Genomic DNA, 19,739 nt, shown 5'->3' with positions numbered 1-19,739 from the left:
TTTCAATTTAATTGTCATAAAAATTAAAGATATGAGTACTCACAAATTAATTAGAAAAATAAAAATATTCTTTAGAATTACGTTGATGTTGAATTTTTTTTTTAAAAAAGTAAGGATATATTAATAAAAAATAAATAAAAATAATGGTGCAAATTAAAAAAACAAAAAGTAGTACAAACAAAAACTAACACCCTTAACTTGATTTGATTAAATCCAACATAGATTACGTCTGAAAAACTCGTAAAAAATTAAATTTTACCTCCGCCTATAATAAACTGACCGAATGGTAAATTAGCGAATTTTGTCAGCTTTAATTCTTCAAAATTTTTAATTATGTTGGAACTCAATGGAAACCCAGTTAAAGGAGAGCCCAACTTCAAGTTGGGCCCACTATCAACAAAGCTGCTACAGATGTTTTTCGAAAGTAGTTGATAAAAAAATGTAAAAAGATATTATCGGAACTATGACAGTAATAGAATAATCAATTATCCATTAATTCCCGCCTTGGATACCAAGCCGCGCATACCACCACCACTCAACAGGAAAAATGACCCTCCGTCTCGTCTCAGCTCCGCCGTCATTCTCTCTCTTCACCTGCCGCGCCACCTCCCCCACCGCCGTCCCTCTGCCTCCGCCTACTTCTTCAGTTCCACAGCCACCGCCGCTAACGTGCGCACTTCACTGCCCCCACTTCCAATCGTACGTTCCCCTCTCTCTACCTTACCACGCGCCCAACCCCACTTACCCTAATTTTTTTTTAATAATTTTCCGTTTTTAACTATTTATATCACTGGTTTCAGGTGCTCGGGGTGCACGCACGAGTTCAACCTCCACCGTCCGGTTATAATGGAGGACGCCACCGATTTCTTTCGGAAACACGGCGTCTCAGACTTCACATTTGACACTTGCAAACTGGTTCTCTTCTTAATTGTCCAAATGTTTTTGGTTTCACCTTTTTTTTTTCTTTTTAATTAAATTAGCTTTTAATCTTGCAGTGGGGTTGGAGGTGCCGTGCTAAATTGGCCGTGCGTGGCTCTTCGACCGACCCTCTCATTGGCCTCTATGAGGAGGGTTCTCATAACGTTGTTGACATTCCACTCTGCAAAGGTCCACAGTTTGTTTATATATTTATATTATTTGTGAAGAGAGATAGGAATACACTTTCTAAGATACTACTTTTTTTTTTAACTTAGTCGTATTTATTAGTTAACCTTTATTGAAAATTACAAAAGTATCAGTGCTTAAAAGTAAAGTTGATTTTTGTGACTCTCAATACATTTTAAGTAATAATAAAAAAATGTGTTACTAATGTTTTTCTAATGAAAAACATTAACAAATACCTTAAGCATTTGTTTGGGAGTTAATTTTAGGGGGAGAAGAGAGGGAAGATGTAGGTTTATTTGATGGTAACTTTTGTTTGGGAGTTTTGAAATGTGAAGTAGAAATTTTATAAATTATTCAAATATTCGTAAACTCATACTTTTTAGTTTTCTCAAATTGGGTTTTATTTTTTTTTTCTGATAATCCGCCTTCATCTTCTGTTTGCCTTTCCTACCTTACCCCTCAACCCCTCCCTTCCCTCTCTTTTCAAACTTCCAAACAAAGCATTAGTGCCTTCATAGGATTCTATTCTGTGTCTGGATACATTTGAAAAATAGAAGACAACTTAATGAGATTGAAAAATGGTACATTTTGATTTCACTTAAAGAGTAAACCTAAGAAAAATAGACCAAAAGTTTTTCTGTTCTATTTTTATCCCATTCTTCATTTTTTCATGTGAAGTTATTATTATTATTATTATTATTATTATTATTATCAAGTGTTCTCTTTGGCTGATGTGAAAATATGTTAATTAAGCGTTTCTATTATGTCTTCTGTGTGCAGCACATCATCCTAATATTAATGCTGCTGTGGAGCTGGTTAGACAAGGTATTTCCTTGTTGTTATCTCTATGTTTATTTTATTTTATTCTTCAATTATTTATTTATTTGAATAATTTTAAATATGTTTTTCCTCAATATCATCTAGGTATTACTGAAATAGGTGTTGAGCCGTATATTGAAGATGAAGGTACAGGCGATTTGCGATACATCCAGGTGACAAGGTTTATAACAATATCAAATAGGGTAGTTGATAAATTCAGTTAAGAATTGAAGTTTTGAATTTGGTAAAATTAACCACTGGTGGGTGGGTGTTTGCAGATGGCTGTGACAACATACAACACATCTCTTCCTGCAGCAGAAAGATATAAGAATGGTTTGTTACTTCTCTTGCTCATGATTTATGTGAGAAAAAGGAGTTAATATTTTCTTATTGTTAATGGAATTGAATAACCATTATTTCATTTCAATTATGTGGTTTCAGGAAAGGTTCAGGTTACATTGGTTTGGAATTCAAGAAATGAAAATACTCCTGGTTCAGACAAATTGAATGCATTGGCAAATGTGAGCGTACTGCTTCCTTTCTAGTATAATTGTTGTTTTAAAGTGTTATAAATTCCCCTGCTCCTTCCCAATTGGTCATAAAAAGTGATTTTTCATAGGATTGATTGCAGTTTCTATGGAAAAATGGTGGGCCACGGAGCAGGCTTCATTTAGTTCACTCTGTGTGGGCCAACTTTCAGACTTCTACTAACAATGTGAGTTTACATTGTTGTTATGAAACAAATGAATGGTTTGTATGTGATTAAAATGGAAAATGGTATGCTTTGTGTGATATATGGAAGATAGATGTTTTAGTTGTAGTAGGGAAGCAAGGAGAGCTCTTGGTTCATAAACTGCTTTTGAATACCATACAAATCATTTGGTGCTGGAATTTTAAATCAGACATATTGTTGATTCATAATGTTCATATCTTCATTTTTTGTGGGAACAAAGTACTGTTATACTAGTTTTTCTCCAAACATCTTGTGGTGGGCAGACGAAAGAGTTTTAAATATTCTATATCATTTTAGATTTTTCAACTTAGATTGTCTTTGGAAAATGATTTTATATCTAGGGTGACATGAATTATGTTGATAATTCATGTTTGAGGGGGCAATCTTTGGCTGTTGAAATTCTGAAACTTTATATCTCCATTTCAGTTATTACGTAAAAGTTAAAACCAGATTAAGACCCACATGATGTGCAAGCATATAAATAAAAATATTTTTAATTTATATATCATTAAAATAAATATTTTTTAATTTTAAAAATGAAAAACATAAAAGATATTTTACATATTATAAATAAGCATTGGGTTAATATTAAAAAAAAGGAAATATGTTAGTATCATGTAGAATTTTTAGTGAAGTGATATTTATTTATTTGAGTATTGCAATACGACCAATTATCGTATATGGTAGTACATGTCGGACCTTAAAAGAACATGTCAACATGAAAAGAAAGTGAGAGTGACAAAAATGAGAATATTAAAGTAGATGAGTGGTTGCATAAGAAAGGACACGAGAAGAAATGATAATATACAGAAAAATATTGGAGCAACACCTATAGTGAAATAGATAGCTGAAAATCGTTTAAGGTAATTTGGTCATGTATCTTTAGAGGTACTTGTAGAGAGAGTGAATTACCTGTAAAGAGGGGTCGAGGGAGATCCAAAAGAACTTTAGATAAAGTTATTAAAAGATACTTTTTGACTAACTAACTTTTTGGAATTTTGGTTTTTGATCGAGCTTAGCGGCGTTGTGCGATTCATGTAACTAACCTCATCTAGTGGGATAAAGTTTAGTTGTTGTTGATATATATTTATTTTTCAATGTCATTGATAATTTGTAAAACATTTTGATATATGACATTTTCCTAAGAGTATTCAATTTTTCCCATGATAATATTTTGCTTCGGTGACATACAATTTCTTGCTTTTTCTTTAAATATAAGTGCAGGTATATTTATACATCCTTTATTTAAACTTTGTTCATGAATCATGATATATTTCATAGTATCCCTTTGGTCAAATTATATATATATATCAGTACCCTGCAATTCCTGTTTGAAAGAGTAATGTTTGTAAAAAGCAATGGTTGTTGAAGATTGATGATCGTTGAAGACTTAAGAGTAATGGTACAGCAGTAATGATTATTGCTAACATTCATTAATTGAAAAAATATTGTTATTGAAGATGAAATGGTTTGTGTTTTGGTGACTAAAAGGACATGCAACACAAGTAGGAGGAAAATGCATAAGCTTGCAAATGCAATGGCTGGGTGGATCTTAGAAGGTGATGAGTAAGATTATATTTGATGTGGAAAAAATATGTATACACGGCATAAAAATAGATGAGGTGACAATGTGTAAGCCTATGACTCAGTTTTAATATATTATAAATAAATAAAATAAGCGATTGTTAACTTGGATTCCTTGTATGCTGATCTTGCCAACTTTAGACAACTTATGAATAATTCATAAGCATTATGACATGCATGCATAATTGTTTTTATAAATAACTCGTGGCTTTGAAATGCCTACTTGATGGCTCAGATAATTTTTGGGAATAGATGGAGACATCTTCTTGGAGAAAGAGATTTTTGGGAACATGTTGGTGGAATTGATGTGTCCTTGGCCCCTTCTAGTTTTGGCCAGGCAAACACACGGGTAAATACTCTAATTTAGTAAATTTTCGTAATTTATATGGCAGCCAGAGAATGCATTTAGTCTATCTTGAGTTAGTTAGAATTGAAAACATGGACACTAGACACAAAATACAGCACACACAGTACATATTGTATAAATAAATAACTCTTGATGTGTAAGTGTAAATACATATTTATAGTATTGTTAAATCAAGTATATGAAAATATATCTAAATTCTAAACTATGCTTAGTATGTGTGAGATGAGCCTTGGTGCAATAGTAAGGTTGTTGCCTTGTAACTTGAAGCTCATGGGTTCAAATTTTGTAAACCTCTTTACTTGCAGGGGTAAGGCTGCTGCATCTACCTTTACCAAATCCCACAGGGTGGGAGCCTTGTGCATTGGGTCACCTTTTAATTTTTTATGCTTAGTAAATTTAGAAACTTTTTATTTAGGGTAGTTAGAAACATATTTAGGTGTCTTCCATTGTCAACTAATAACTTGTAGGCTTCTTTTGTTTCTAAGAGCATTATATTAAGGTCTCATTTCCTCACTGTGTTAAGGTGAATTTTATGATTTTTAAGTGTCAGGCACGTGTTGGACACAACATGATGTGTTTTTATGCTTGTGTAAGTATTGAACTAAACAAAATCTCCTTAGTATGATGAAGTAGTGAGATGCATGAAAACATGCATTCTGTGTATGCATGAATCCAGTGTTATTGTATGATTGAGGACTGCTGTGCCATTAAGCATGAAAGAACTAATGTGATAGGACTCCTGTCTTGCTTCCTCATTTTTCCAGGCTTTTGATACCTTGCTTCGGAAGTTACAGAAGTATGTTCCACATGAATCATCTGTTGCTGATTTGTATGCTGGAACTGGGGTCATTGGGTTGTCATTAGCTGCCACAAGAAAATGCAGGCAAGACCTGGACCATTCTAAAACTCTAAAATGCTATGTTCTAACTTTCTGTTACATAGTTGATTAGGAGGATTTACTTTTCTAGTTGTCTGACAGATCCATTAAATGCATTGAGATTAACAAAGAGTCAAAGGCATCTTTTGAGAAGACAATTGAACGTTTACCTGCCACTGTTGAAAGCAGTATTACTTGGCATCATGCAGATGCTTCAAAAGTTAGTACCGAGTATCTGAAGCATCATCATATATTTCATGTTTTAACTTTTTTTTGTTATTTCTAATTCACATAACTATCATTACTACAACTTAAATTTTGGTATGCACATTTATTTATCATATGTGAAAATGTTATTTGAAAAGGCTAACTTTTTTTCATAAAACCAAGAGTCATGTGTTATTTGGAACTGATTGTATGAATTGTTTGCAAGTAACAGGAACCTTTTTTGTGGCTTGTGGGGTCAGATGTTGTTGTCATTGATCCTCCCAGGAAAGGACTTGATGCATCTCTTATTGATGCATTGAAGAATATATCAGCAATCGAGCGTAAAGTTTTCTCATCATCTGAAAGGTTGTATATTTGTGAAGTTACCTAGTTCGGTAAATTGGTAAATATTTCCCTAAGCCAGTTTTTGATCTAGTGCAAGTTAATTGCAGCTCAAACTCAGCCCAAGAAGAGAAAAGACCATGGGTTTTACGTGCTAAAGAAGCTTCAGTCCAGATTGGAAGCAAACCATCTCCGGCCCGCATCCCTCAATCAGTGCCACAAACCCTTATTTATATAAGTTGTGGATGGGAAAGTTTTAAAGAGGTATTTCCACACTTAATGTTTTATAGGTGTATTTGGTTTTTTTTTTTTTACCCCCTCAAACTTGAATTTTCTCTTTATATTAATTCTATAAGTTGCTGACAGGACTGCAAGTCATTGTTGTCTAGTAAGGCATGGTATTTGGAAAAAGCTCATGCCTTTAATTTCTTTCCTGGTACACAAAGGTATTTATGTTTCTTTTATCTCTTATTTTTTTTAATTAAGTTTTAGTATTTACTAATTGTGATATTTTCTTTTATTCTTGCATAAAAAATCTTAATGGAGTTGACGAATCTTCCCTTTTTATCATTCTCTGCATTAAATTCAAATTATATTTCTGCTTTGTTTTTATCTAGAACATAAACCTTCGATATAGTTTTAATCCACATCAAGTACTTATTTTTCTCTAATGATTCAATATACATATTGGTTACTTTGAAGACCATGTATGTATATACACCATATCATGTACAACTCACGAATTACAGTTTTGCATTTGTTTGTGTACAAGTGTAAGTGAGTGATAGGAGCTTTTAACTTTTAAGTGTAGTATGTCCAGAAGGGGATAACCTATCCAAGTATCCAGGTTAGACTCATGAAACATGATCACTAACAGCATGTTTGGTTCCACTTAATTCTAGATGAATAATCACTTGTTTTTCAAAAGTTCTCCTCTTGGGAAGCAGAAAGAAGTAAGTGATTTCAAAATAAGGTGATCTAAACATGCTCAATCAATAATGGAAACGCCCCATAAAACTGAATTTTGGAGATGAATGAACTTGGCTTGTTCTTAACAATATTCAGCTTCCCTGCTCAATGTCCTCCCACATAAGACAATGCCACTACATGATATTAGTCCTGGGACTAGTCAAACGTGTCATATTTGATCTTTGATACATGTGATGGATTAACTTGGAAGGCATAGTTGTTCAACCCAAATTTAACTTGCTACTAGCACTACAAGCTTTATGTTTGTAATCTAAACATGAAACCAACTGGAGACAGTTGACCATTACTGTTAGGATCCCAATGGCAATGTATGAGACTTGAGTCCCACATTTGAAGTATGGAATTCTAGTATGCGCTAAATAAGACCTTGGGTTCTCCAACTACTATGGCTAGCTATTGTGGTATGGTTCTCCCAAGGATTTTATCAATTACCCCGTTGGTTCATACATAAAATTACAGAATGATTCCTTGAGGGAGTGATTATCCTATCTCCATTAAATGCCTGCTTTATATATAATCTATAACAACTTGTATTAGTCCCCCACCTGAGTTTCTTCTCCCCCCCCCCCCCCCCCCATTTAAATTTTATTGTAGCCTTTTTCTGTTCAGAAGTAAAATAAGGATACATTGACCAGCTGATTATATGACTGTAAATCCAGAAAAAGAAAGATTATTAATTTTTCATTTGCCTATTGGTTGCAGCATTGAAGTTCTAGCAGTGTTCAAGAGGGGCCCTCAGAAAAAGAAACAAGGAAAGAAAAAGAAAAAACACTTGCAAGGAGCTGTGAGACATTAATTAGGACATGGTTCAATACCCTGGTTTTGTGTACACCAGCATCAGTGTATAATTTTGCATGGAAGAAAAGAAATGGATAAGTTTTATAGCAGTCTCGAGTGAAAGGGAATGGTTCAATACCATTGTCAAGTTTTGGGGGAATGTTGTGGGGTTGGGATTGTTTGTAATGGTGGAAAAGGGAATATCGTTTCATCATTTGATAAAATTGTGTTGAAGGAATATTAAAATTTGAATATAGTTGACATCGCTTTTTGTATTTTATTCATCTCCATGCTTTTGATCCAAGTAATACAAAACTGAGGAACAACTGATGGAATTAAGAAACCAACTTGTCCCTAGAGAGCTGCTTGGCCATTCAATGACTAGGAAAGCTTCAGTTCCTCTTTTCTCTGCCCTTTGATTTTGCCAGGTGAGGAAAAACTGTCAGAATGTTGTGGGCAAGTAGATCCTGCCTGGTCAAGATCCCAATTACAGGGGATACCTATGAGGAGATGGCATCATTTGGTTAGTCATATGTTAATTTGAAATAATTAAAGATCAGCCATCAATTTTATTTTGCTTGTGAAAGGCTACAAGAAAACAATTTGATGTGTCTATTCATGTTTGAATGGTGTTGATATTAATGATGTGTTTAATAAACTCACCCCGGAAGCTTGATACTTGGGTACTACAAGCAGATGGCGAAGTCCAACTTGCCTGAAGAGGATCATTGCTTTTGCTACTGACATGCTCTCTAGCACTGTAAAGGGAGTTGTATTGGTAAGAGGATGTAGATCAACAAACATCTCCATTTCCTCACTAGTCACAGCCACCTCTTCAATACTTCCTTCTCTCTCAGCTAGCTCTATCCAGGTAAATTTCTCTCTCACTTTCCAGTCCTCTGTTCTCTTTCTCTCTTTCAAGAACCACTTCTTCTTTAGTGCCTGGATGAGATGTGCTCTTAGAATCAGTCCATGCAGTTCTGTTGCTACACTGATCTGTCCTACCGGTGGTACCACCCCATCATCCATAACTGGGAAACCATTATGTGTAGTATTTTTCAAGACATTTACTATGTTGGCTACCTTTTCTACTCCATGGAGGGTAAACACTGCTGGCTTTACATCAACAAGCTCACCTACAGTGAGATTTCTCATCCATGGCTCAGGATTTGCATCCATGAAAGGAAGGCCTTTCAAGTGCAGTATCATCTCATAGATGCTTGGGTTGAAAGTATCTCCAACAGTTTTGGCTATTAGGAGAACAATCATTGTTATTGGTAGTAGGAGTAGATTGTTGGTGAGTTCAAGGAAGATCACACAAAGGGAAACAGTCATCCTCATGGAACCAGCCATGAGGGAGGCTGCACCAAGTACTGCAAACAACCCTTGGTCAATGTTTGTATTAGGTCCCATGTAGATGCCAAGGAGGCGGCCATAAGCTGAGCCCATAAGGATGATTGGGAGGAAGAGCCCTGATGGCACTGCAATTCCAAAAGTAATTAGTCCTAATACGCAATAGAGTACAAAGAAAATTAGGAGGGACAAGGGTTGATATTCATGAGGGGTGTTGGTTGAGAATATGTTTCGGACAGCATCATCATTAGTGGTAAGAAGCAGAGTAGCAAGATCATTGTAGAAGCCAGGTGGGCAGTTGAATTGTTTAAAATTTCCAGACCGTCCATTGGTAGGGCAGACAGACTCTGGAAGCGATGAATTACATGGGGTGCATTTTGCTAAGAATGGGAGACCATATTGACACACTGATGTGAAAAGTGCAACTGCAAGACTGAGGAGGAGTTTATGTATTTTTCCTTTCCTGCAATAAAGGTAGAAACTCCCTTAGTAATCATGTGATTCCCATATGATCAATTTTGGATGTTTTGGCACTTGCATTGCTTCATTATAGAGTACGAATCCAGGATACAGTCTGGGGAGTAATTCTAACATTCACCCTTTAAGTTAGGGTTCATCCATGCACCTTGCATCTATTACTGTTGGATCTGAATAAAATAAATAAATGTTACTTTTTTTGTTAGGATCCAACGGTTACACATATTAGGTCTATGGATGCACGCTAACTTGAAAGAGACCATTGTAGAATCCCTCAGTTTATACTGCAAGTTTGGTTCGTCAGATGCCATGATTGATTTTGCGGTTTTCTTTATATTTTGGCCTGAGCAGCTGAGCAAATATATGTTTATAATCTTGTTGGCAACGACTGGCACAACATTGTCTCAAATAGATGATGCATGTGTGGTCAGTAGACAACTTTTATCATGATACTTTTTTTCATTTTTCTGCAATTATGTGTCCTTAAAAGATCAGGTGCATTATGTTTAGAGACTAGGGTTTGGATATGGCTGCTTACTGATTGATGAGATTGTAGAGTCTGAGGACCTTGTATAGAACATGATTGTAAAGGCTTCCCAGTACCCCGCCTATGATTCCAATGACTACGACAAGGACTATATCCATAACATGGTGCCTCACAGTGACATTGCTCACATCAAACATGATCAGCCCTCCTTTACCAAAAAGCCCACATTTCCCAGAATTGCAGATTTCAATGAAGGCTCTGAGCACCATTACCACCACAGCTGTGCTGAAAAAAGTTCTCCATAGAAGAGCACTTCTCCACCAGGTTGCCACCTCTTCAAGAGCAAAAAGAACTCCACCCACAGGAGCCCGAAAAGCTGCACAAACTCCTGAAGATGCACCACAGGTAATAAGATCTCGACGGTCACGATCATTGTTAAAATATCTAAGCCAGCGCCATTTGATCCTGTAGTTGTCAGGGCCTCCTTGGCCTAGTAAGGAAGCAATGCAGCTTCCTATGTGTACCAACGGTCCTTCTTTTCCCAAATCTAGGCCTGCAGAGACAGCTCCAATGCTTCCAACTATCTACAAGAAAAATTCATGAGCTATGATAGGAAGAGAACTTCTAGATTTTTGTAGTTAAAGCAGTGATTATCAAATAGGGATATGATAAAGGACTTGGTAATTTGTTGACAACATTGATGTTAAATGTGAGCACCATTTGCGTTGTAGCACCGGGGTCGTTTTTACCAATAACGAGACTTGTAAACTTGATTATCCATATTTATAACTGCCGTTCTATTCAAGGAGAAGCATAACTTATGTATTATACTTTAGATAATGCTGTTGACGCTTCATAATTGTTGGACAAATTACAAGTCTTGAATGATTGAAACCGGCAACACTGACATCACGAGCCATCTTTTGCAAGCGCTTTATTATTAATAATATTATTATTCCTATTACTACTACTACTTTCTCAACCTTTGACGCTTTGCTGATTGTACCGAAATTGCCGTATTATATTATTATATTATATGTATAATTCCAGAAATCAGCCGCAAATAATGAAATTGTCTGGGACCCTTATGTGGATAGAAGGAAGAAAACAGAAATGAAAGGAAAGTGACGGTAGAAATTATTCATTGTTTGGATCTTCTGTATAACAGAAAGAAAGATGCTAAGGAAATAAACAAACCCTTGTTAGCAATGGATTATTTACCCACATACCTTCATGGACCTCTTTCTAAACCCCAAAACATACCGTTAAGAAAACCTTGTAATTGAATTGTCTACTCATCTTTTCTATAAAGCGTAACTACAAATATATATATATATATATATATATATATATTATCTTAATTATAAAAAATAAAGATCTACTTTTAGATGTATTATTTGCTAAATTCTTTTTATATCTTTAATAATGGTGAGATTTATGTTGATGAGGTAAATCAGACTAAAAGAATTGGCGTGTCGTAAAATACAAGCCAGCATGCTTACCTTGACAATCAATGTTGTAGCACCGAACATGTTGGGAGTATCAACACCATTAAGATAAGCTTTTATTTCAGGAATTCCAGGTCCAGCTGCTGTGGGTGCAAAACACACACACAAAACAGCAGCAACAAATGTCAAAATGAAATTAATGCCCGTGAAATATAGGAAACCCGTCCAGTACCTGTCCCATGCATATTCACACTCATACCAACTTAATGACACTGTTGAAGCCCAATCATTTGGGAAAAAAAAGAAAAGAGAATTGACAGTTATAAAATATTAGAAAAAAATGGGTGTGTTGTTCTGACCTGACCTTGCGGATGAATTTAAGAACAAGAAGAAATTTGTACCCTGCAATGTTCTCAACAGCAAGATTGATGAGAGTGGCTATAATACCAGTGAGAAGTCCAACAAGGAATGCTAGTGACCATTTCAAGAATATGTATTGCAACACTTGAGCTCTTGATCTGCTCCTCCAATCATGCTTGAATAGATCATTCTCATTTATCCTAAATAACAAAGCCTTTTCTAATGAGAAAAAAAAAAGAGAACCTTTTGGTGGTGGAAAGAAACAAAATACATATACCAGGATAATGCTTCTCTTACTCATAATCCAAGCTTTCTATGTAGGAAACTTTTTCTCCAACTAGAGCAAGTGGATTTGAAGACAGTGTGCGGTTCCTCTTGAGTAGTGACTGATTCAGTGAATTGCTTTCTGGGTCTAGTTCTTCTTCTCTTTCAACTTCTTCCATTTTTTGGTTGATTATTGTGCTTTCTCCGAACTCCCGAGAATCCTCTCCCATGGGAACTACACAGATGAGGTTGAGGTAGAGAAGAGAGCTTATATAGCTCTGAAGTTGGTGAGCTTTTTGTTTGTTTTGGATTAGAACAAGTTGAACCACCTCACCTATAAACAAGTGGAGACTTGTTACGTTTAAGCCTAGTTGTTCTTATGTATGTTGCCTTGCTAATTATTTATTGAATAGTAAACTAGACGATTGTTTTATCTAAATGATTCCAAATGGTATTATTCACACTTAAAAAGTTGCATGATGGATAGAATTAGAAATGTTATGGCATGAAATACTTGGAGATGAAATTTAGGGACCAAAAGGAACTTGTCTTTTCAAATCAGAGTAGCTCCTATCCTAAACTGGAACTTTTGGCTAGAAAAAGGTATAAAATAAGCTTATCATCAAGCAAAACTACATATTTGTTGAAGATGTTACCTTTTATAATCCAAGATTCTTGGCTCATAATAATGGTTGGGACCAGAGACAGTGAAATGCAACTGTTCTGTGCGATGAATGGATATGGATGATAAATATGTCATTGTTCAATCTATATTATTATGATTTTTAAGGTGTTAGTATTGTATTACTATTGAAAAATAATGTGTCAAATGGGTGCTTACAAGTTGTCATCTAATATGTGAATATGAGGGCTACATCGATGTTTTATTTTTCATTGTTTTAGATGTAAGCTTTTGTCCGTTTCCGAAGGATTCCACTGCAACTATCAAAAGAAAACAAATTAAATATGCTATTTACTATATTTATTTAATTTTGACATGTAGCATTCTACCATTCAAGATTGTTATTATTATTATTATGATGATGATGAGTGCATCCATTTAAGATTATTTATTTTTGAATTATTCACAAACAATTTTAACCCAAAGGTGCTGGAACGAATGGCTTGCTTCGCAAAATATCTGATCAGAGGTAGCAAAAGTTGAGATTTATTTAACTTATTATTGGGCAACTTCTATCCATTAACTTACATCAACACAATGATAAAAATCCAAATTAAAAGGTAAAACAATGTCTATACCAAGGAAGGGAACTTCAAGCCTTAAAACAATATTTGTGAGTTAGGTTGAAGAGGGGAGAGGAGGAGAGGAAAGGGATTAAAAGAGATTTAATTTTGTTTGAAAGTTGCTTAATTAGGAGAGAGAAGTTTTGGGAGTTTTTTTAAACCCTTCAAAAGCTTATTTTTTGAATTCTCCCATTTTGGAGTTTTCTCTCTTCCACTCTCATACTATTTCACAAATAAGATTTTAACTATTTTAAAAAAATATTAGTTTTTTAAGTGATAATTTTTTAGAAAAAAAATAAAAAATAAAAATATTAATTTTAAAATTATTTATATAATTAAACCTCTGTATCACCCTCCCTTCTTAATATTAAACATTCAAACAATGGAGGAGTTTAACCTTCCTTCCTTTTCCCTTCTTTTTCCTTCAAACTCTTTTTCTTCCTCCTCTTCTAAACTCCTAAATAAAGCCTAAGTATGTTAATATTCCTTATCTCACCCTCTTTCTAATTTAACTTTCTAAATTAAACATTGAAATGTTTTCTTGCATGAACCTCACCAATACCAGAATCACTTAATCACATCTAAAGAATATATTTTCTTAATCAATATCACCTCTCTCACAAGCTAGGTACTAAACAAATTTATTTCATAGTTTCTTTTATTAACACTATTTAATATTTTAAAATTTAATATTGTTGTGTCATTAAATTTTTTTTTTTATGATCCTATAAGTAGTCCTAGGTTTGAATAAAATAGGAGTGTTAACAATGTTAGATTTTTGTTAGTTAACGTGAAATTTGTCAAAATCAATTCATAGATTACTCATTATGATATTATATTAGAGTTAGGTTGTTACCTTAAAGTAACCTTTTGTATAACTTGAATACAATATCAAATAAGTTAGAGTCAATACATTAACACCAATATATAATGTTAAATTAGAAAGAGTTCTCATATATCGGTTGATAGATATGAGTAAAGAAGACAATTCAGTTCATGAATGCTTGATCAAATTTAGTTTATCAAATATTGATATTTTGATAGGTAAATCTTTAGAAGTGATGAATGCTAAGATTTGAAGAAACATTAACATCATGTGCTTTCAAGAAACAAAAATAATTAGAAAAACAAGTTAAAGAGCTTGCCATTACAAATTTTAAACTTTGGTATCATTATGGACAAAAATTAAAAAAAAAAGAGGTTACAAGAATTATTGATAGAATCATATGATTGAAGTTAATAGTTGCACATAAAACTATTAATACATCAATGTATGATTTGTAAGTTGGCTTTAAAGCTCTTTTGAATGAAATTTTTTGGAAGATTGATTCAAGTTATTCCATAGAACAAAAGTATTTTCATAGGTGAAAGTCTAAATGGTTGCATTTGTTGTGAAACAAGACAAATTATAAGAACCCATAGAGATTTTGATTTTGGAATAAAGGACAAGATAATCTTGATTTTTCATTTACATAACTTCAAGATTATGAATTCTTATTTTATGAAATAGGAGGAACACTTTATCACTTATAAGAGTGAACTTTTAAGGTCACAAATAAATTTATTTATAGTAAAGTTCTGAAAAAAGAGTTTATAAAGAGAAGTGTTATGAATAAATTTGGAAAGAAAAGATGTTTATGTGACATATATCCAATTTATATAAAACATGTATGATTGGACAATAACAAGTATAAAAACTTTTGAAGACATATTTAGGACGACTTTCTTATTAAAAATAAGTTTATATCAAGACTCATCTTTAAGTCTTTACTTATTTAACTCACTTTTAGACGTAATTACAAGTTACATACAAAAAATTATTCTCAATTTTTTTTAAAGATAATATAGTTTTAGTTAAAGAATCAAAAGAAGAAAAAAGATAACGATAATACTTCGGAAGTTAAAATTAGAGATGATATCGTACCACAAATTTTAAATTTAAGCATTTGAGATCAATTATATGAAATAATAAAAAAATTAATAAAGACGTTAACACTTACATATAAAATATAAGTTAGGTGGTTAAAATACAAAAAAAAAAAAAAATACTAAAAAATATTTATGATCATAAAGTACTTATTAAGTTAAAAAAAAATTATCATATTATCATACAATCAACTATTCTTTATGATAATAAATGTTGGACCTTAAAAGATAAAAGTTACATAAATAAAAATGTTAAAAATAAATAAATGATTATAAAAAAAATATAAGAGGACTATTAAAAACATTAGTAAAGAAAATAAATAACATGACTTTTAACTAAATAAAGATAAACTTAAAAGGACTTTAAATAATATTTTAAAAATTTTATTTTTATTAATTCAATAATATTTCATAATCCATATAATTGATATTGCTTCGTAAGAGATATTCTAATTTGTTTGATGCATGAGTTTTATACTTTAGTACAACATAATAAATTCCATTAAAAAATTTACTATTCTAGATGACTTTGGTATAATAATAGAAAGTGAGTGTATCTTTGGATTCGTTCTGGAAAAAGTTAATTATGTAAAATAAGATCATGTCTTTGGAAAAAAAAATGATTATGTCTATAATTTTTAGGAAATTTAATCATAAAAAAATATTTTATATTTGGTATATTAATATATCAATGATTATAAGATTAGGTTGTGTGAATTTGATAAAAAAAAAGAAAGTATGCATTGAAAAATCAAAAGAAAGAGAAAAAATAATTAAGAAAGATATTTAATTAGATGAAAAAGAATAATTATCTAAAATAAATTTCATAACACCATTAAAAATTTTTATTCATTTTGCTAAAACAATTTCTTTAAGAAAATTAATTTATTTTCCAAAATATTTAAACAAAAGAAGACGTGTAGCAGTTAATAACTAGTCATAATATCCGTATTTTACGTGGAGTTTTTATACATATATTTTACACGGATTAATCTAAAAACTGTGTTAAAAGATATTTTATTTATGTGTTATAAAAATAATAATAAAAATTATAATTTGAAGGATTAAAAAATAAATTATTAAACTTAATTATCCAGTAAATAAATTTATCAATAATTATAACACTTTTCTAATTGTTTTTCGTTCTTCTTTTAATAGTATTGTTGGATTTTCATTTCTAAAATTTTAAATATAATAATAATAACAATAATTTAATATAAAATTTAATAGTATTTATAATATTTATGAATATTTGTATTATTATGAGATAATATTAAATAATGTTATAGATTCATAAATACTAATAAATAAACAAAAATTATAAGGTAATATTATAGCCAAATTTAAATGAATCACAAGAATAGATACGCAAAATAATTAAAATCTTAAATAGTCAATATGTTGAAAAAATAAATAATAAAATCTTAAATTAATTTAGTTAGGAATTAACTCTCATTTTAACTTATGATGATGATATTAAAAGTAAAATTTGTTTAAGTTAGCTTACAAAATAAATAATCTCATCTTAAATAGATTAAGAGATTTAAGATGTTATATTAAAATTTATATTTATTAATTAATTAATTTTTTATAAATAAAATCTATTTATCTATCTAAGTTAAAAAAGTAAAATAAATAATTTATTGCTAAAATTAAGAATTTTATAAAATTAAAATAAATAATATTTTTAATTTAAGAAATATTTATTTATTTAATAATAAGAATGAGATTTAAAGTCATGAATGATTATTTATTTATACAATTTGAAGTCATTTGACATTATAAGCAGTAAAATTACTTTTTCAAATATTTAATACAACTGTATTTATTAAAACTTAAAATTATATCTTAAATTAAAATAATTATTTGTTTGTTAATTCAAATGTTCAATAGTAATTTGAGTATCTTTTACAAATATATAAAAAATTACATATATATATATATATATATATTTGTTATTAAAGGGGCAAAAGTCCAACAACCAAAACTACATAAATAATTTACTGAACATTAGACTATAAGAATCTAAACTCAAGAAAAGGAGAAGAGAAAGAAGAGTATCATAGAAATGAGAGATGGAAGTAAGCAGATCTAAGCCTAATTTGGCCAATAAGTCAGCACACATATTGACCTCCCTATAGATATGTAAAAGTCTAACAAATTTAATGACTTTCAATACTCCTCTAATCTTACAAATTAAAGGATATAAAAAATGATTAGTAGGTTGAATATTCATGAGAGAGCAATTGCCTCATTGGAATCAAATTTAATCTAGATAGTTGGTATATTAAGTTAGATTACCAATTGAATGCCAAAGAAATTACTCTAGAGCTTAGGGGCTAGGGGGAACAATACTTAATTTTGCCATAAAATCCAGCAATGCAATTTCATTTAGTATCTCTAATGAGACCTCCACTGGCTGCAACACCTCCAGCTTTAGACATAGCCTTATCAATGTTGAGGCTTAGGTGATTAGAAGGGGGAGGTAGCCATCTAATTTCAGCATGATCCAAAGCTTTGGAAGATGAAACATTCCTGCAATACAAAGAAAATGAGTCAACATCAAACATTGCTTTAATAGCTAGTTGATCAGGCTTAGCTTTTTGATTTTGAAATAAAATTATTCTTGTCCTTCCATAGATGCCATATAATAGACTCAAAAATCATACTACAATTCTTGAACCTATTAGGAAAAGCAGAAGAAAGGTTATTTAACAGCCTAGATGATAGTCTTGAGCTAAAAAAGTTTACGCATTTATCAGGGAAAATAAAATGGCTCCAAATAGTTTTAGCATAGAAGCAGTCCCTAACAACATGGATTACAAATTTGGAAATCCCCTACAAGGAGAATCTGTCATTCTCCTCTTGACTCTTTCCTTATTTGTGAGTAATTTTCCATGGGCTACTTTCCACATAAATAAAGAAATATTTGGAGGGTCTTCACACCTCCAAATAGCTTTGAATAAGGTCTAGTTCACCCTGTTAAACTGTTTGTTCTGACTTAAAATTTGGTGAGCATATCTAATGGAGAAAATTCCATTGCTAGTCAACGACTAAAACACAGAATCATGGCAATCAATAATGAAGGGAGGTTGAATTAGGCTAATAACTTGGCAAATTTGGACAGGGAAGGCAGAGCTAATTTTACACCAGTCTCAATCACCATTTTCAGTGAACATGGCAACAGGTAAGGTAAGTCTAACTCAGAAGTAGGAACTTGGAAAGTAGCAAAATTAAAGATATTATTGAAATTTGTGACCCAGTTATCAGATCAGAATTTGATGGACAACCCATTTCTCACAGTCCATTTAAGGCCTTTATAAAAATGCAGCTATACTAACAACAAGCCCTTCCACAGGTGAGATGTCCTATTATTATTATTATTATTATTCTTATCTCTTCTAAATTTATATTTCTGAATGAGAACTTGGGCCCACAAGTCCTTAGAGGAGGAATTAACCAACCCCCACCACAGCTTCATCACGTAAGATTTATTCAGAGTAGTAATTAGGTCTTTAAAGTCCAACTCCCTTTATTTTTAGGAGCACAAATTATATCCCATCCGATGAGGTGATATTTCCTACCACTCAAGAATCCCCATATAAACATTTTGTAGATGCTAGAATTTCATTACACACAAATGCTGAGATTATGAGAGATTCCATGACATAAGCTGTGATATTCATGAGACAAGATTAGGCCAATGTTACTATACCAGCTAAGGACAAAGAATTCATTTTCCACAGAGACAATTTTTTTTCTAATCTTGTCAATAAGAAAGGAAAACTGGTTCTTAGTGGGTTTTTTTAGAAATAATAAGGACCCTTAGGTACCTACCAAGCTGCTTATAAGGGTTAATTCCTAAACACTTAGAAATGGAAGTACTATTGGCTGGATTAGTATTCTTGGAGAAGAAGACAAAGAATTTACTTTTGTTAATAGTCAGACTAGAGGCAACATAACCAATATTTTTAAAACTATGAGATATACATACATACATATATATATATACTATCTAAATTCCTTTGTTAATGACTTAATTAATATAATGAATTAGTTATTAAAATATTACTTATATTAGTTCTTAGATAGAATAAATTATTATTACAATTTCAAAAATGATTAAATTTTAATTATTTTATTTTTTTCAATTTATTTTTTCTTTAACTGCACTAAAGATAATTTTTTTGTTATTTAATGTTAATTTAAAAATAAATTATTTAAATAAGATTTTTGTAGAACATATTTTTAGTTTAGGGTCAATTTTAACACATAACATTAGTATTATCCTTCTTAGGAAGGATACTTGATTAAATGAGTATGTTGGTAGTGTCGATAATTATTTTAACCTTACACGTGTCAAAAGTTGATAATGGTTA

General features: G+C 31.8%; 2 protein-coding genes across 7 annotated transcripts in view; one reads left to right on the top strand and one right to left on the bottom strand.

Moving 5' to 3' along the window:
* LOC113861208 (chloride channel protein CLC-b-like) overlaps positions 1-12,766 on the bottom strand; it is a 29,533-nt gene extending 16,767 nt beyond the window's left edge. Inside the window, exons 1-6 of one of the 4 annotated variants that reach the window (XR_003504150.1) lie at positions 12,223-12,703; positions 11,925-12,125; positions 11,620-11,797; positions 10,169-10,701; positions 8,499-9,616; positions 8,241-8,334 (exon numbers count right to left, since the gene is read on the bottom strand). Coding sequence is in view for 3 of the 4 variants with exons in the window: in XM_027493876.1 (XP_027349677.1) it covers positions 8,193-8,300; positions 8,464-9,616; positions 10,169-10,701; positions 11,620-11,797; positions 11,925-12,125; positions 12,223-12,419 (2,370 nt within the window). In the remaining variant the exon portion in view is untranslated. Of the gene's footprint in view, positions 1-8,031; positions 8,335-8,463; positions 9,617-10,168; positions 10,702-11,619; positions 12,126-12,222 lie in introns of those variants that run through there. The other 3 variants (XM_027493876.1, XM_027493877.1, XM_027493878.1) reach the window with 3 other exon arrangements.
* Positions 442-8,077, top strand: LOC113861210 (uncharacterized RNA methyltransferase pc1998). Of its 3 annotated transcripts, none has more exons than XM_027493879.1 (15): positions 442-699; positions 801-915; positions 996-1,107; positions 1,885-1,929; positions 2,029-2,096; positions 2,202-2,256; positions 2,365-2,444; positions 2,555-2,638; positions 4,476-4,589; positions 5,372-5,490; positions 5,587-5,704; positions 5,924-6,057; positions 6,144-6,297; positions 6,400-6,479; positions 7,726-8,077. In XM_027493879.1, the coding sequence occupies exons 1-15, from the start codon at positions 548-550 to the stop codon at positions 7,817-7,819; spliced, it is 1,524 nt and encodes a 507-aa protein (XP_027349680.1). In that variant the 5' UTR covers positions 442-547; the 3' UTR covers positions 7,820-8,077. The 3 variants fall into 3 exon arrangements, with proteins under 3 accessions (XP_027349680.1, XP_027349681.1, XP_027349682.1); XM_027493880.1 differs by having other exon boundaries at positions 471-699; positions 5,924-6,060; positions 7,726-7,858; XM_027493881.1 differs by lacking the exon at positions 4,476-4,589 and having other exon boundaries at positions 471-699; positions 7,726-7,858.
* Positions 12,767-19,739: the final 6,973 nt, after the last annotated feature.

This window comes from Abrus precatorius, unplaced genomic scaffold (assembly GCF_003935025.1).
Source record: "Abrus precatorius isolate BTA unplaced genomic scaffold, Abrus_2018 Scaffold3, whole genome shotgun sequence".
Lineage (NCBI taxonomy): Eukaryota > Viridiplantae > Streptophyta > Magnoliopsida > Fabales > Fabaceae > Abrus > Abrus precatorius.
Note: the sequence above shows the minus strand (reverse complement) of the source record. Positions and strands in the feature narration are given on the sequence as shown.